This window comes from Benincasa hispida, chromosome 5 (assembly GCF_027475165.1).
Source record: "Benincasa hispida cultivar pf3 chromosome 5, pf3_genome.v1.1, whole genome shotgun sequence".
NCBI classification, from domain to species: domain Eukaryota; kingdom Viridiplantae; phylum Streptophyta; class Magnoliopsida; order Cucurbitales; family Cucurbitaceae; genus Benincasa; species Benincasa hispida.
Genome location: NC_143482.1, coordinates 62,215,035 through 62,233,493, shown reverse-complemented (window position 1 = coordinate 62,233,493; position 18,459 = coordinate 62,215,035). Strand labels below are relative to the sequence as shown.

Here is an 18,459-nt window from a genome sequence, read left to right as displayed (position 1 = left end):
GTAAGACAAAAATGTATATTTATAGTTACTTCTACAAGAAAAGTCGTCAAAGAAGAGTTTAAATTAGACTTATTAGAAGCTAAAAATGAAATCGAACCCTAACGTGGTTTAAGGGGTCCGCGGGATGAATGACCCTTTTTTAATGGCTCTAATGAAAAATGGGTACTTTTAAAAGGGAATGAAAAGTGGTCTTCTACTTGCTCTGAATTTACCAATTCGATCTTAAAAACCACCAGTGCGCTTGCAACTGAGAACGACACTCGATGCACGATACATGACACTCCATGTTCTATACTGTACACTTTATGTTGTATACTTTATGATCAATCGATACTCGATACTCCATGCACGATGCTCGATGCTCCATGTACGATATATGATGCTCCACGTTCGAGCATTATGTATCGATGCATGATATACGATGTCCCATGCTCGAGCATTGTATATCGATGCACGATACACAATGCTCGATATTTGATGTATAGCACATGATGCTCTATGCTTGATGCAAAGAAATGCAAAAAAGAAAAAAATAGGAAGAAGTAGAAATGTAGAAAAAAGAAAAGAAAAATAGAAGAAGAAATGCAGAGAAAAGACATAAAAGAAAAAGGAAAAAAAAAGAACGGAAGAAGAAATGAAAAAAAAAGAATCGCAAAAAAGAGTTGTAAAAAAGGAGAAAAAAAAAGTAAGAAGAAAAAACCCAAAAAAAGAGAGACGTTGCAAAATGAAGAAAAGAGAAGGAATACATTTGGGATTAAAATGGTAATTTCAGACCATGATAACATAAACATAAGAGCACTTTTATTGATTTAAAAAACGTACTCATTTACTATCTGGGCCTCTTCTTTCAGGCCATCCACGCCATTTTTCCATGGTCCAAGTCCAACTTCTTGAAGCCCTTTGACGTAACTTTCCACTTTCAGTTGCTCGTTCGCATTCGCCCTAGCACACTCCCCCACCAATGGAAGACTCGGTTACGGCGGAGCTCCTCGACGACACGGCGGTTTCCGAGGAGCCGGTTTCTCACTCGGCCGACAACGGAACTCAGTTGACGCCTCAACAACTGGTGGCCAAGGCCATAGCTCCTGTTAAGCGGGAGTTTCTTCGCCCTCCGCCAGTGAGGTCATCATCCTCTAACAACGTGAAGGATGCCACTTCCACCGCTAAGAGTGACAGTGATGATAAACCTGCTCCGTCCGGCTTGGTGAAGGAGAAGAAGTCCAAACGTCAATTGAAACGAGAACGACGTCAGGTTAACTTGTTATTCATATCGCTTTGTGTTCTTGTAGTGTTCGTTAACTTACGTCATTTTAACTTGCACTGTGGGATTTCTTTGCCGGATACTGTTTTGAATGGAATGTAGCTTGGAGTATACGTTCCTATCTGGAATTGATGGTTTACGACTAACTTGAACACTACAAATACTTACAAATAAATGTGATGAGTATCGCTGTATATTTTTGTTGATTTCATGAAGAAAAATTATTCTAAGTGAAAAGTATAGGCTCTTCGATAAGTACAGATTATGAGTATCGGATTTAATCTTTACAGGAACAGAAGTCCACTCGCCACTTGTGTCCTGAAATAGCGAAGACTGGAGATGTTAGTTCATGTCGGTATAGTGATAAATGCCGCTTTAGTCATGATATTGAAGCCTTTAAATCTCAGGTAGTTTATTGTAAATTTCACTTCTAGCCCATTTTTGTCTATCAAAATTTGTCTCCAAGTAATTTGTGATTTTACCTTTATTTTTGACTAGAGGTTTATGATCTTAGAAACCTGCTGATCTCGATGGAGAGTGTCCCTTCAGTGGTGCTGAACAACTTTGCCCCTACGGTTTAGCGTGTAGATTTGCAGGGACCCATAAGGAAGGTGTTCCTGCTGGTTCTTCAGTTACTTTGAAGAAATGCTCTGAAATGAATGGATTGAATAAAGATGTTCAAAAGCTCTTATGGAAAAACAAGATGAAATTTCCCAAAGCTGATTCCAAACTCAAAGAACTTGGGCTCTTGGTATGACCAGAAAGCGTACTTTGTATCTTTTTGAGACCTTTTTCTTTGTCATTGGGTATGACACTTGTATTTTGATTTCTTCTCACGATAAAATGTTACATAAATCCTGTCCATGTATCATCTTGAGATAAGGGGTGAAGAGGCTACAGCTTTTAAGGAATATACTCTAATGCATTTCCTAATCTGTTACCCATAATGTAGTCTGTTTACATTGCATAATCATTGACGTAATTTTGGCACTGTTAGGCTCAGGGAAAGTCAAAACTGAGGGTCAAAGAAGATAAGGAAAATGCTGTATCAAATGACATTGTGGTTGCAGACAGAACATGCTGCAGCAAAGTGAACAACGACTTGGATGCTGACTTAGAGATCTCTGTGAAAGTGCCAGAAGAAAATGAGCAGGAAGAAGGAACATTTTCATCTGATGAATCTCGACCCCTGAAGAAATCAAAATCTTTGTCTTCAGAGAATTTCCATTCTGATCAAGTTGACAATGGTGGTTTATATTATATTATATTTTCCGTTTAGTTTTGTTCAGAGATGTTTATGTGCAAGTACTTTATCTTATACTTTCATCTTCCTTTTGTTATTTATACTTTCATGTGTTCAACAGGGGCACGTATGATCGATGAAACCATTGGTGAGGGCCATACACCAATCGAGTCTGAAGTTATGAATGACAGTGTACTTCTTGATAGTGATGCAAGTCTAAAACCACATCCCCGTGAAAAAAAGCTTATTGATTTTAGAGATAAGCTGTATCTTGCCCCTCTGACCACTGTTGGGAATCTTCCCTTTAGAAGAGTTTGCAAAGTTTTAGGAGCAGATGTGACATGCGGTGAAATGGCAATGTGTACCAATCTTTTGCAGGTTGTACAGCTTTTCCATGGATCTACAGAAATTAATATCAGTAAAGGGTCCTTAATTGATTAGCATCAGCTAGCTACCAAGTTCCAAATTATTGGTTTTGAAATCATTTGTATGTTCTTGCATAACGAATCATTTGTATGTTTGTGATAAGGTCCACTGGTTAGGCATTTAGTTATGATAATATGCAACAACATTTTCAGTTCTAGATGTGCAGTTTTATATTATCAAACATGGTTTGGCTTTTTTTCATTTTGATCTTAAATATCATTGTATTGTACTTTATTTGGCATGTTTCTAATACAATTACTACTTAATGATGTTTCCATTTCATACTTTGTAAGATAAATTTAATGAAACCTTCTTTTATATTATTACTCATGTGGTATAGGGTCAAGCTTCAGAATGGGCATTGTTGAGACGACATTCCTCAGAAGATCTATTTGGTGTACAGATATGCGGTGCATATCCGGACACAGTTTCACGTGCTGTGGAACTTATAAACAAAGAATGTGTGCTTGACTTCATCGACATAAACATGGGATGCCCAATTGACATTGTTGTGAATAAGGGTGCTGGATCAGCTCTTCTCACAAAGCCAATGCGCATGAAAAGTGTAGTAGAAGCAGCTTCGGGAATTGTGGATACACCCATTACAATTAAGGTATCTGAGTCTTATGTACATATTTCAATGGAATGACCAAAATTAACTGGTGAAGTTGCTCTTAACTGAAGTAATGGGCACACTCCTTACATTTCTCTTTTTTCCTTAATAATATCCTAAATTTATAACATGAATTGGTTAGGAGGGCAAAGTTAAAACAGAAAATGAGTCAGATAAATATTTTTGAGAATTTAAGAGGCAAAAAGCCTAATGGAGGATTAACATTTGTAATATGGAGAAAAATGTGAAATCATTTAATTCATAGTCTTACAAGGAATAGTCAGAGACCAGTTATGGTTTCCTCCCACCTTTCCTCTTTTTTTTCCCCACTCTATATGTGAAGCTGCTCTCCCAGTTGGTTTGTTTTAGTGACGAAAGATCTTTAGTTTTCGTTTTTTCAATTTCCTTTTTTGGGTAAAAAAACACGTTCCATTAAAATAGAATGCAAGTACCAAATAGAATGACCATATCTTTTTGGGTAGTTGCAATCATAGGTTATGGGGTGGATTTCTCCCAAGCGCCGAGGACAGTTTCCCCACGTCCGACTCTGTTACCAATCCTAATCATAGTCGTAGCTCCACCTTTAATTTCACTTCTATATAGTGATGAATGCATGGTGTTTATTTCCTATCCCAAATAAAAAAAGAAATAGTTTTGTATAGTAGTGGAGAGTATATTGTTGAATTTGAACGCCAGCATATTCTTTTTTTGGGGAGGGGGAAATGAGGGGGGAACGGGAACTGTTATTACTTAGGATGGTAATCTATGTTTTGGTTATTTTTCTTGATCCCCAAGTTTTTCAATTTGTATCGTACTATCATGCCAACTAGGTTCGGACAGGCTACTTTGAAGGGAAAAACCGTATCGATTCACTTATTGCAGATATTGGTAACTGGGGAGCCAGTGCTGTAACCATTCATGGCCGGACTCGTCAGCAACGATACAGCAAGCTTGCTGACTGGGAATACATAAATCGTTGTTCCTCGTTGGCTCCTGAATCTCTGCAAGTTATAGGAAACGGGGACGTATTTTCATATTCAGACTGGAATCGACATAGGGACGAAGGTCCAAAGTTAGCCACATGCATGATTGCTAGAGGAGCACTGATTAAGGTTTGCAGTTTAATGCTCTTTTATTCGATTTTGACAATCTCTTTTTATTCGATTTTGACAATCTCTTTTTATTCGATTTTCTGTTTCAAAGCTTCGACTTAGTTGGAGAAGGATTAAAATATTGATGTTATCAGAATTTCAAATTTTGCAGATATATTGATAAAATATTGGGGGAAGCTCATGTAAATCATAAAAATTATTTAAATTGGTAATAGATCTTACTATTAGTATTTATAATATTTTGGCATTAGTAGATGATTTTTTGTTTTTGTTTGCATTTTTTTTTTTTTAATTTTACGAGTGTTTATAAAAGATATCAAGGATATCAATTAAACCACAATATCGATGTCGCACTTTCTGATTTACGTAGATATCTATGAATATTTCTTAATATCATCTGTTGTCTTTTGCAGCCTTGGTTATTTACTGAAATTAAGGAACAGAGAAACTGGGACATCACTTCAGGGGAGCGGCTAAACATCTTGAAGGATTTTGTTCATTTTGGGCTTGAGCATTGGGGATCCGACACAAAAGGTATGCCACTTATTGCTTGTTGCTCGTTATACTGATGTACACGTTTTATTCAACAAAAGACTAAGATTCCGTTTGGGATTGATTTTGGAGGCGTTACAAGTGATTACGTGAAGAATTTAACTGTTCCAGTGGTTGATTAAACTAACTATTACTTAGCCCAAAAAAATCAAAATTATGTTGATTTGTAATGTAGCTTTTTGGATTGACTTCTTAAATGACTCTTCAAATTAACTTTTTAAGATTCTCATTTTTCCTATTTTATTCTACTTTTTCGCTTTTAAAATTAAAAATTTACTAAATACTTATTTATTCTCAAAGCATATTCGACAGCCAATAGAAATTTGATTTAAATATTCAGCAAAGCATTCTGTTGCTACCGTGGGCTTCTTCGGTCGATTTTTATGCAATCCTTTTGTCCCTCTATATTAAATCTGCAGGTGTTGAGACGACAAGGCATTTCTTATTGGAATGGCTTAGCTACACATGTAGATATATTCCCGTTGGTCTTCTGGATGTTGTTCCCCAACGTCTAAACTGGCGACCACCATCGTATTTCGGCCGTGATGACCTCGAGACGCTCATGTCCTCTGACTCTGCTGCTGACTGGGTAACACTTTTATAACTCACCAGTAATTTTGGCTGGTTAATACCTTTCAATTGCAAGGTGAGAAATCAAACCATCAACTTGAATTGTAATCTCCTCCCATTTTTGCAGATTAAGATCTCAGAGATGTTGCTTGGTAAAGTTCCTGATGGCTTCTCGTTCGCACCCAAACACAAGTCCAACGCCTACGACCGAGCTGAAAATGGCTAATTTGGATTCGTTACTACAAAGATGATCGCTGCAATTCTCTTCTTGGTGCCATTGCTGATGCAGAGTATTGTAAGGCCTTTGCCGCGTGCATCGCCAGTTAAGTGGCTGAAGAGCTAATTTAGTTTTCTCACAAATTATTTATATATTTATGTTCCGATTACATCATAAATCTGCTGCAGTAATTAGGAAAAAAAGGACAAATCTGTTGGCCTGCCCTTTCTGCACAGCTGTTAAATTATTACATTTAAGATACGTTTATTTTAGTAAATCAATGATTATTTGAAAAGTGGACTCTATTCGACTATATTTGTTGCTTTCCTATGTTCTGTAATCGAATAAAATGCGGGGTTCACTTTTACGTTTGTAATAAAAGAATACAATCCAATTGAGGTGTGGAGGATGATCAATCCAATTGTGTTTCAAAATTATGAGACCCATTAGTTGACATCGTTATGTTTACTATTTTGTTATGATTACAATATGTTAATTATGAACTTGTTAGGTGTGTTATTGTATTTATCATTATTGTTAGTCTGATCCTAAATATTAATGATAACAATAAATGTGATAAATTCGTAATTTTAAGTAAATGTGATAAAAAACAATCTAATTATATTTGTGATTGTGACCTATTATTAGATCAATCGAATTCTATTATAATTATACATCATTACGGATTGATAAATGTGGGTTAATTGTTAATTCGTGTCATTGCATATATTTATTTTAATTTGAATTTAATGAATATTTTTATTTTATTTTTGCTTCATTTTATTTTCTTCCTCTTTTGAAGGCTCCGGAAATTGTAATTGAAATTAAGCCTACCAATTTCACTCCTGAAGTTTTACAATGGCTCTATTTTTGTCTTTTGAACTTTTAATATTTCTATTTTAATTGGAAAAAGAACTTTTAGATTTATTTCATTTTTATTCCTAAAATTTTAAAAATTTCCAGTCTCAACATAATTTTTTATTCTTACATTTGTTTTGGCTTCAATGAATTAATGACACATTATTGAGCATGATTTGTACTAAAGAAAATAGAAATATGAGCATGTTTTGAAGTTGCATAGCTTAGAGATGAGAATTGGGAAAATGAACATTTTGTGGAAAATAATGTAGCAGGACTTGCATGGTCATTTTTTAAAGTTTAGAAATTAAAATAGGTATATTAAAAATTTTGAACTAAAATGGAACCAATTTAAAAGTTCACCTGCATAAATAGAATTAAAAAAAAAATTAAGTGATAAGCTTAGCTTATAAACTTACAAGTTTAATTCTAAAAATTTTTAAACCTTAAAATATGTTTAATAAATATTTGAAATTTAAAAAGTCTATTAGTTCTAAACTAAAAAAATAATTTAAGAACTTTTAATTTTCTGATTAATAGCTTCTCGAACATATTAAAAAATTTAAACATTAACTAACTATTAAATATAAAATTAAATTTTAATAAGACAACTTTCAAATTTATGCTTTATATACGTGTAAATTTTAAAATATGTGGAATATTCTTGCGGTTAAACAAAAAATTGAAAACTCCAAAAACTATTAGACATTTTTCAAATAATTTTTTTGAAACATCACTTCTCAAATGCTAGAGGCCTATTAAAAATAAAATTAGAAGTTTTAAGAATCTATCAAATAGATTTTTTTTTTTTTTTTTTTTTTTTTTTTTTTTTTGTAACGTAGACGACCGAAATCTTTAGATAACCATATTTGTTTTATAGATATATTTTTACGGATATCTGGGTATATTTTAATAACTTTGTTTATTTCGTAGGATCTATAAACTGTAGATGTATTTATATAAAGTTCAAAGAATACCTTTGAGACTAATTGTTAATTTACAATTAATTTAATATAATTTGGACTTAAACAACATATTTTCTTTTATCAATTTAAATATCTTTTTAAATTAATACGATTTATCTAATTTTTATATATTATTTCAAATTTGAATTTGAATATTACGCTTAAAAAAAACAATAAGAACTACGATATAACAAAAAAAAAAGGTGATATATATGGTTGACAGTATTTATTTTAGTTATATAATGCAAATGAAAGATAATGATATGTATATATAGGTAAAATTATATATATATATATATATATATATATACAGGTAGGTAGATTTTCAAAAATAGAAAAATAAAGAAAACTATATACACAAAATAGCAAAATTTAATTTTATTTGATAGAGACTGATAGAGGATGATAAAAATTTATAAGTGTATAGAAACTGATAGAAGTCTCATTGATACATTGGGGTTTGTGCCCTAAATCCCGTGGTTTTCATAGTTTGTAATTTGTATATGAATTATTCAGTTAATAAAATAATGAGTTATTTTATTCGACACTTAGATTGCATTAACTCAATCCAATAAACTAAAATTCGAGGTTATTTTATGTAACTTAAACATGTACGTGGTTGACATATAGGTGGATCATGTTTAAGTTGTTGGGGTTGATGCCCTAAATCTTGTGGGTTTTGTAGTTTGTAATTGTAATGTACAAATGATTTTTTTATTTAATAAAATATGAGATATTTTATTTAACATTTAGTACCATTAACCCACAAAACCAATAAACTAACATCCAAGGTTATCTTGTATAGCTTAAACATGTATGTAAAAGACATACAGATGAATCATGTTTAAGTGATAACCTAAATGGTCTGTAGTAGATGGATAAGGCTGGATACTATATCCTATTGACACTACGAATATGACCCGCTTTGTAGATATTACAATTGTTGTAAAGTGCTACAAATGATCTGATCCTGATCATTCATGTGGAGACATGTGAGCGGGGGTGTTCTATATAAAAGAGTTTGTATAAAACCGAACCATGAAATGAATAGTCTCTTTATATAACACTGTTAATAATAGAAACTTACATTTCACTAGGATGACCATAGGTGACATGATTTGAATCCTGAGTTGTGAACTCCTGCCTATGAAGGCGGTCTTTTGATTTGTATGGGTGAGAGTGGCCAGATCACCGAGTCAAACAAGCCTACCATTTTGGGGATTCATCTGATTGGAGAGTTGAGAACATAGCTACATAAGACGAAATTCACTCATTCCCTAATGTCGGGTTAAGTAGATAAATTGCTCCCTTAAGGGCTGATTTCGGGGATTGAACAATGTGGTGCCATACCCTTTCTTGGCCTGAGAGGGGTTTGGTCATAGTGAGCTATGACTTATTGTTCATTAAAGGGATCAATGGTACTTAAGGAGTTAAATGTAACTACATTGGCAAAACGGTAATTTTGACCTAACTGTACTTAGAAGCAATTTGTGAAAGGGTCATCGCACTGTTGACTGGTTATGTTCAATGAGCGCAAAAATATATCTGTAGTGCGAAGAGTGTAGCTGTCGGTCTTTAGTGGAGTGACCGACAGTTAATGGATATTGAATAATTTAATTAAAATAGTTTAATCAATTATCCGAGTACCATTGAGGCTTCAATCTATAAGTTCATAAGGTCCCATCTGTAGCTCAACAGAGATTATTGATAATTAATTTTGGATTAATTTGAATTGTTCAAATTAATTGAGGAAATTAATTATATGTGATATAATTAATTTAACTTAATTATATATGATATAATTAATATAATGTATTTGATACATTATAATATAAAGTTTATTTTGAGAGAAATTAAATATTTGAATGTGATTGAAATACTATTTATATGGATTGGATTCATATAACTAAATTTAGTATAAATGTGATTTATATTAAATGCTATATATCATCGAGAGAAATAAAAGCTATAGGTTATATTGTATTTGATACAATATAAAAACTATGAGTCATGTGTTATATATGATATAACATATAGTTATATATACATATAATAAGTTCGTTACTATATATATATATATAATTATTAAAATTAAATTAGTTTTAATTTTAATTTTAAGTTTTAAAATTAAAAGGAGGGAAATAACTTCCCTCCCCTTAATTCTCTCAAAATGTATGGAGAAGGGGAGTTGGTTTTTGACGTATCATTCATTTATTTCTTCTTCCCAAGTGAGAACAAAGGGTTCTGGTTCTGTAAGTTTTATATAAATTCATCCCTGAGAAATTTCCTCTCTCAAATCTCTCTCCCTCTTTCCAAAAGAACACAGAGCCCACACCTCCTGTAATTCTTATCCCCTACAGAGAATACAGAAGACTTACTTTTGGTGGTGTCCCTTTGATTTATTGTTTGTAATCTTCAAAGGGTTCTTGATCGTGGTTATTCGTGACCGGAGAGGAGAAATTACGTGAAGAAGCTGTTCTTCAAGGGTAAGTGTTTTCCTAACCCTTCCTCTTCTTTTCTTAAGCATGTTGTAATTTCATGTTAATGTATATTAATTTATAATGTAATTTTATGTTAATGTATATTAATTTATACTGTAAATTATCATTCGGTGAAAATTGGGAATTGGGAACGATCCCCGTTTTCGCAGTGGACCTCACAGGTCCTTCATAAGTAATAACCTAAATGGTCTTTGATATATGGATAAAGTTGGGTGCCTTATTCTGATGATACTACGGATACGACCCATTTTTTAATTATTACAAAGGTTGTAAATATTGGAATTAGTGTCCTAAATATCTTGTATTCTCGTAGTTTGTAAACATTGTATAAACAAATTGTTACTAATAAAATAATTGTTATTTTATGAGTATACGCTCAATCCAATAAACTAAGATCCTAGGTTATTTTTATGTAATTTAAATAAATATGTAGAGACATACAGGTGGATCTTGTTTAAGTAATAACCTAAACGATTTGTAGTAGATGGATAAGCTATTGATTGGTTATATCTAATGGACACAAAATATATCTGTAGTACGAAGAGTGCAACTGTTGGTTTTCAGTGGAGTGACCGATAGTAAATGGAAGTTGGATAATTTAATTAAAGAGTTTGTTTAATTATTCAAGCACCATTGGAGCTTCAATCTACGGGTCCATAAGGTATCCTCTGTAGCTCAACAGGGATTTAATTGAGAATTAATTTTGGATTAATTTGAAGTGTTCAAATTTATTTAGGGAATTAGTTATATATGATATAATTGATTAAATTAATTAAATATATGATATAATTAATATAATATATTTGATATATTATAGTATAAAGTATTCTGAGAGGAATTTGAATATGATTCCAATACTAATTATATGAATGAGATTCATATAATTAAATTTAATATAAATATGATTTATATTAAATACCATAATGAGTTGAGAGGAATTAAATTTTGAATATGATTCAAATATTAGTTATATGGATGAGATTCATATAATTGATTTTAGTAATATGATTTATGTTAAATGTCATGTATTGTTGAGAGAAAATAAAACTATAAGTTATATTGTATTTGATACAATATAAAAACTATATGTTATGTATTATATTTTATATAACATATAGTGTGTGTATATATATATATATAATAAGGTAGTTATTATATATATACCTTATTATATATATATATATCATCATCATTATTAATTTAATTTGATTAAATTAATTTTAATTTTATTTTAATTAAAGGGAGGGAGTTACAACTCTCTCCCCTATTTTTTCTTTGAATAAAATGTGTAGTGTGTGGTTGGGAGGATTATTCAGTCATCTTCTTTCACCAATTGTGGATTTGAGAACTCTCCGGGTAACTCTCTTTGTAAAAATTTATAGAGAAGAAAACCTTTTTCTTTCCCTCTCATCCTCTTCTTCTCTCTTCCAAATATTGGGCAAAACCCACAACTCCTGCCATATTCTCAACCCTTGAGAATACAAAAGGTTCCAGTTTGTGGTGGTGTCCTGATCAAAGAAGAGATCGGGGTCTATTCGAGGTAACATGAAGAAATTGGCTTCAAAGTAATGTATATTTCTTTCCCTTTTACCCTCAAATGCATGCTGTAAAATTTGGTTTGATAATGCATCTCTGTTATGTTATGTAATTTTAGAATTCTGTAAAAATAAAATTGGGAATGATCCCCACTTTCGCATAGAAACTGTCACTGGTAGTCATTCAGTAAAATGTTACAAACGATGTGTCCTAATCGTTCATGTGGAGATATACGAGTGGGGGTATCCTATACAAAGAGCTTGTATAAGACCAGATCGCAAAATGATTAATCTCTCTTTATAACAACGTTAATTGAAGAGATTACATTTCATAGGAGGACCATAAATGACAACCTTACTCCTGAGTGAGTTATGAACTTCTGTTTATAGCACAACCCTTTGATCTGTATGGGTGAGAGTGACCGAATTCGCGGACTCAATAAGCCTACCATTTTGAGGATTTATTTGAGTAGGGAGTTGAAAACGTTATACAAGATGAAATCCACTCATTCTCGTCTTTAGGGTGAGTATATGAATTACTCCCTTTTGTGTTGATTCTGAGTCTTGAACAATGAGGCCCCACCCTCTCACTGACCCGCGAGGGATTAATTTATAGTTGGACTATGAACTATTTGTTCATTAGAGGGATCAGTGGTACTTAAAACGTTAGATGTAATTACAAGGGTAAAATAATAATTTGATCCAATTGTAATTACGAGTGATTCATGAGGGATGAACTTACTGTTGATTGGTTATATCCGTGGACACAAAATAATATATTTACAATGCAAAGTGTGCAGCTGTATGTCTTTAGTGGAGAAACCTGCAGATAATGAATGTTGATTAAAATAAAAGAATTTAATTAATTAATCTTGTATCATTGGAGTAGGTCCATTAGGTCCTCTTACTAGCTTAATAAGGGTAAAACAAGAATAAATTAATTTTGGATTAATTTGAATTGGTCAAATTAAATAAGGGAATTAATTGTATGGGATGAAATTAATATAATGTATGTGAATACATTATAATATAAAGTTAATTTTGAATAAGATTTAAAATTATACTTTACGGGAGAGATAAATATTTGAATAAAATTCAAATATTAATTATATGAATGAGATTTAAATAAAACTATAAGTTAAAATTAATATGAATAAGATTCATATTAAACTATAGGTTATGCGAGAGAATATTATTTGAAATGAAATTAAATATGTGATAATAATTAATTAATTAATACTATTTAAATATATATATATATAGTTCAAATGAAATTAAATCTGCGACTAGTCTTTCCTTGAAGGATCCACTGTCTTCTCGAGGATACTTTTGATCTCCTAGTTTGAAAGCTCATCCAGACCATTAGTCTATAAATGATATGCTATGGCAATTCGATGCTTCACATTGTACTTTTGCGATAGGCTTGCCATAGTTCAGTTGATGAAATGAGTTCCTTCATCACTAATTAGGGCTTTTAGTGTTCGTATCTGCAGAAGATATTCTTTAAGAGTAACTTCTTCACCACTTTGGCATCATTAGAAGCAGTTTCCACTGCCTCTATCCATTTCAAAACATAATCTATCGCTAGGAGGATATAAAGAATTTCCAAGCGATGGTGGAAAAGGCTCCATAAAATCATTTCTCCATACATCAAAGATCTACACTTTAAGGATGTAATTCATCAATATTTTCGCTGTGGGCTGTCAAATTTCCTGTTCTCTAGAACTTGTCACATTCTTGAGTGAATTTATGAGCGTCTCTAAACAGCATCGGCAAAAAATACCCACTCTATAATACCTTAGCTGCTATTTTCATTCCTTCGAAGTGGCCTCCGTATGGAGCCTTGTGACATGCTTCAAGAATAGTGGCTACTTTTCTTCTACAACTCACATCTCCAGATCTAGTTTGATCTCAATTTGAACAAGTATGAGTCATCCCAATAATAATGTTTGAGATCAGGAAAATGAAGGAATCTTGTTAGGGTTCTTGAGCAGAAGCAGATCGTCCCAATTGTCCCAAATTTCATAGAATAAAAATTTTACAGTAAAATGACAAAAAATATGCATTTAATTAAATAATTACAACATGCCGAAAAAACAAACAAAAGGGAATGGATTTGGGTTAAGAACCCTTATCTTTGAAAAATCCAATCTTCACGTTAAATCCTCTTAAAAAAGGACACCACCACAATGGCTACCATGGTATTCTCAGGGATTTTGAGAGAGAACGAATTTTCTTAGTAGAGAGGAGGAGGAGGAAGGATTGAATTTTTCACAGACCATTTATGTGTAGAGAGAAACTCTGTATCCAATTTTCACAAAAACTGCACAGGATCACCTCCCACTCTCACATCTGAGAGAGCAAAAGGTGGGGAGGGAGTTACAACTCCCATAATTAGTTTTCTAAAATAAATAAATTAAAAAATATTTAATATATATATTAAACTATATGTTATATAAAATATAACATATAACCTATAGTTCCTTTCTCTCACCAATGACATTTAATGTAGATCACATTTACATTAAATTTAACAATATGAATCTAATTCATATAGTTAATATTTGAATCATTTCAAACATTTATTTCCACTCATTAATAGTATAATGAATCAAATACATTATAGTAATTATATCACATGTAATTAGAATTAATTATATCGCATATAATTAACTAATTCCCTCGATTAATTTGAACAATTAAATTAATCCAAAACTGATTCTCATTAGTTCCCGTTGAGCTACCGTGGGGACCTCATGGACTTGTAGCTTGAAGCTCCAACGGTACGTGAATAATTAATTAAACTATTTAATTAAATTATTCACCATCCGTTAACTGTCGGATACTCCACTAAAGACTGACAACTGCACTCTTCGCACTGCAGATATATTTATGTGTCCATTGGATATAACCAATCAACAGTACTATGACCATTCACAAATTGCTCGTAAGTATAGCTGGACCAAAAATTCCATTTTGTCCTTGTAGTTACACCTAACTCCTTAAGTACCACTAATATTTCATGGTTCGGTCTTATACTAACTCCTTTGTATAGAATATTCCCACTCACATGTCTCCACATGAATGATCAGGATCAGATCATTTGTAGCACTTTATAACAATTATAACATCTACAAAGCAGGCATACTCGTAGTGTCACCAACATAAGGTATCCAACCTTATCCATTTACTACAAACCATTTAGGTTTTCACTTAAACATGATCCACTCTAATGTCTTTACATACATGTTTAAGTTACAAGATAACGTTGGATGCTAGTTTATTGGTTTGTGGTTAATGCAACTAATTTTGAAATAAAATAACACATATTTTTATTACATAAATAAAAAATTTGTATAATACTACAAACTATAGGACCCTACGTTATTTAGGGCATCAACCCCAATAGGACAAACTTTTTCATTTTCTTACTGGTAGCTTTTGGTGGCAAAACTCCAACTTCTAAGTAGTTGGCAAAATCAACATACCATGGAACATGGTCAATAGCAAGCAACTGCTCATCGATAAAGGCATCTTTTGTTGGGTTTTATGTCCTAAAACTCGCAATTTGTAAAATGATAAACATTTTCTATAGTCAATAAACTTGTTATTGATTTTATAAATTATATACATGAGAGTCTAAATCCAATAAACTAAGACCCATGACTATTACATGAGTACTTGAACTTTATCTGGAGACATAAGAGTGAATCAGATTCTAGTAAATAGTCAAAATGATCTATAGTATATGAATAAAGTTGGATACCTTATTCTGGTAACACTATTGGATGTAGTTTACTCTGTAGTTGTTACAAAGAATTGTAAAGTGCTACATACGAAGTGATTATAATTTGTACATGTTATGACATGAGGAGTGGGGGCGTCTTTTGCAATGAGTTTTCATAAGATCAGACCAAGAAATAAGTCACTCTTACTTTATAATGCTGTTAACTGTATAAGACTGATTATTTCACTTAGATGACCTAGGTAACTCGATCTTAATCTTGAGCTAACCATGAACTCCTGTTTATTTGGGATTATCCTTAGATTTGCATAGGTGAGGGTTGGCTTAACAATGCCGGCTCAATAAGCCTCTCATTTTAGGGGTAAGACTGAATAGATAGTTGGGGATATAGGGTGCCAGATGGAATTCACGCCTACCCGATTTAGAGATAGGAGAAAGGTTGTTCTCTCAAGTACCGAATCCAGGTCTTGAACAAGGGGCCCCATCCTCTCCCTAGGCTGAGAGAGTTCGGTTTAGTGATTGAATCACAAACCAGTTATTCATTAGAGGATCAGTAGGAATTTGAGGAATAAGAAGTAATCTCGGGGGTAAAACAGATATTTAACCCAGTGAAGGGTCGACTTACTAATTATGATTAAATCATGTGGACATAATATATCTATAGTGAGGGGAGTGCAACTATGGGTGTTAGTGAAGTGACCCATTAGTTAACGAATGGGGGTTAATTTGGTCTAATAAGTTTAGCCAATTAATCTCGGATTATTGGAGCCCATGATCTGTAGACCTGCGAGGTCCCCCTACTAGCTCATAAATGGATTAGCTTTAGAGTAGCGTGATAAGTTAATTTGAAATATTCAAATTAGAATTAAGAAAATTAGTAATTATATGAGATGTAATTACGTGTTTAATTTTAGAATTAAACGGAATAGGAGAATTTATATTTAAATATGATTTAAATATATGAAGATGGATATGTGTAAAAATTAATTTAATATTTGATATTAAATTAATTAGTATTATTTAAAAATTAATTTTATAAAATTAATAAAAATTTTCAGTTTTAAAATCAAAATTGATTTTGAAATCGGTTTTGATGGAAATTGAAAAGTTGGTAACATGCACAAATGGAAAAACAAGTTTTTCCATTACCCATCTTCTACTTGCTCACACAAGATCCATCACCATTGCCTTCAATGACTTTAAGCATGAGCTGCAACTCATGTAGCTATCTTCCTTGCATGATGGTCTGTAATATATTGAAGAGATTGGAGTGAATTTGAGGCATGCAATCGATAGAATTTTAGTTGAAAATTCGTGGTGAAGAAGGTGTTCTTCAACCAGATTGCTGCTATGAGCACTTCTCATAGTTCCTTTGATTCAAGCTTGTTTTGAGTCTCACAACTCAATCTAGAGCACCAAGAGAATAGTGGGGAAGATCTTGAGGTGGTCTGAAACGAGATTTGGTGAAGATTGCAGCTGGAGATTAAGCTTTGAAGAAGTTCTACAAAGGTATGTCATGAAACTCATTTGTTTCTGAAAAAGCATGCTTTATATTTTGTCAAAATTAATGAATTAGAGTGTTTAATGATCCTTGTTACTTCCATTGTTGCTGATACAATCCTACAATTGATATTAGAGTATCATATAAGCATTTAATTCAGTTTAATCTGGTGTGGTGGGCGTTTTATATGAGTTATATGAAACTTCTACACCGATATGGTTTTATGAGTTTTGGCTTTTAATTTCTCTTTGATTTCTTAATTAAATTTGTAATTGGCTTTTGTTTGATGAGCTTATATGTGTACCCAAGAGTCTGTAGTTTATTTGGAGTCATTAGAGTTGAAATTAAGTTGTAATTAAAGAAACAAGTGAAGAAGGTCGAGCTGTTGTTTCCAGTTTTTTTAGCTTCTGCCCAAAATCGTCGTTGAATTTCAGATGCTAAACGATCGTCTAGTTCCAGGCGTTACATGATGTGAAGAAAATCTAGACAATCGTATAGCTATAGGCGCTGGTCGTTATGATATTGGACGCTAGACGATCGTGTACCTGCGGGAGCTAAACAATGCGTTGAAATGCTATATGATAGCACTACGCAATCGTTTAGCTTTGTGTGGGATCTAAATGATGCGTTGGAAGTGCTATACGATGACACTACACGATCGTGTAGCTGCGGCGTACGCTAAGTGATGTGATGAAGTGCTATTGATGACGCTAAGCGATCGTCTAGCTGCGGTGTTAAGCGATGCGTTGAAGTTCTATGTGATGGAACTAAACGATCGTGTAGCTATATGCTGAACGATGCGGTGAAGTTCTATGCGATGGAATTAAGTAATCGTGTAGCTTCAATGGACACTAAACGATGATAAGAAGTGCTATGCAATGGTGTTAAGTGATCATGTAGTTTTACTTGAGAGCTAAATGATCGCACTATACGATAGACAAAAGACACTAAGCGATCGTGTACCTCTACCCAACACTAGGTGTTGGCGTTAGACGATAGCCTCAGTGTTACATGATTAGCCTTAGCGAGATTTTGAGGTTGGACTGAGAGCAGCCAGTTCGACCGATTTTCTCGAGGTCCATTCTGGTTCAGCCTCAAAGGGCTTTTGACTGGTCCAGTTCAGACTTATCCAGTTCGGTCTAAGATGCTTGGGTTCGGTTTGGAGCGGTTCGAGTGGGTTTTGAAGTTGTTTATAATAGTTAGGCTTCTGTTTGCTTGTTTATGCCAAAACTGAAACCATATATGGTCTGTGTTTAATTATTTATGCATTTGATGTATGTTATAATTAAATAAATCTTGTATGTGCATACAGTATGCCATTTAGATTTAAAATCCCACCATAGGAAGCATGTTACATGCA

At 32.9% G+C, this 18,459-nt stretch overlaps 1 protein-coding gene across 2 annotated transcripts; it reads left to right on the top strand.

The window, feature by feature from the left end:
- The first annotated feature begins 818 nt into the window (after positions 1 to 818).
- LOC120078469 (FMN-linked oxidoreductases superfamily protein) lies at positions 819 to 6,428 on the top strand. Of its 2 annotated transcripts, XM_039032735.2 has the most exons (10): positions 819 to 1,252; positions 1,552 to 1,668; positions 1,776 to 2,012; positions 2,259 to 2,508; positions 2,626 to 2,882; positions 3,271 to 3,543; positions 4,374 to 4,655; positions 5,069 to 5,189; positions 5,627 to 5,796; positions 5,905 to 6,428. In XM_039032735.2, the coding sequence occupies exons 1-10, from the start codon at positions 962 to 964 to the stop codon at positions 6,001 to 6,003; spliced, it is 2,097 nt and encodes a 698-aa protein (XP_038888663.1). In that variant the 5' UTR covers positions 819 to 961; the 3' UTR covers positions 6,004 to 6,428. The 2 variants fall into 2 exon arrangements, with proteins under 2 accessions (XP_038888663.1, XP_038888664.1); XM_039032736.2 differs by lacking the exons at positions 5,627 to 5,796; positions 5,905 to 6,428 and having other exon boundaries at positions 821 to 1,252; positions 4,807 to 5,086.
- Positions 6,429 to 18,459: the final 12,031 nt, after the last annotated feature.

Coding starts and splice junctions, on each gene's coding strand:
- LOC120078469 (XM_039032735.2), top strand. CDS start 962: ATGGAAGACTCGGTTACGGCGGAGCTCCTCGACGACACGGCGGTTTCC. Junction 2,883..3,270: donor TGTGTACCAATCTTTTGCAG/GTTGTACAGCTT, acceptor CATGTGGTATAG/GGTCAAGCTTCAGAATGGGC. Junction 3,544..4,373: donor ATACACCCATTACAATTAAG/GTATCTGAGTCT, acceptor CATGCCAACTAG/GTTCGGACAGGCTACTTTGA.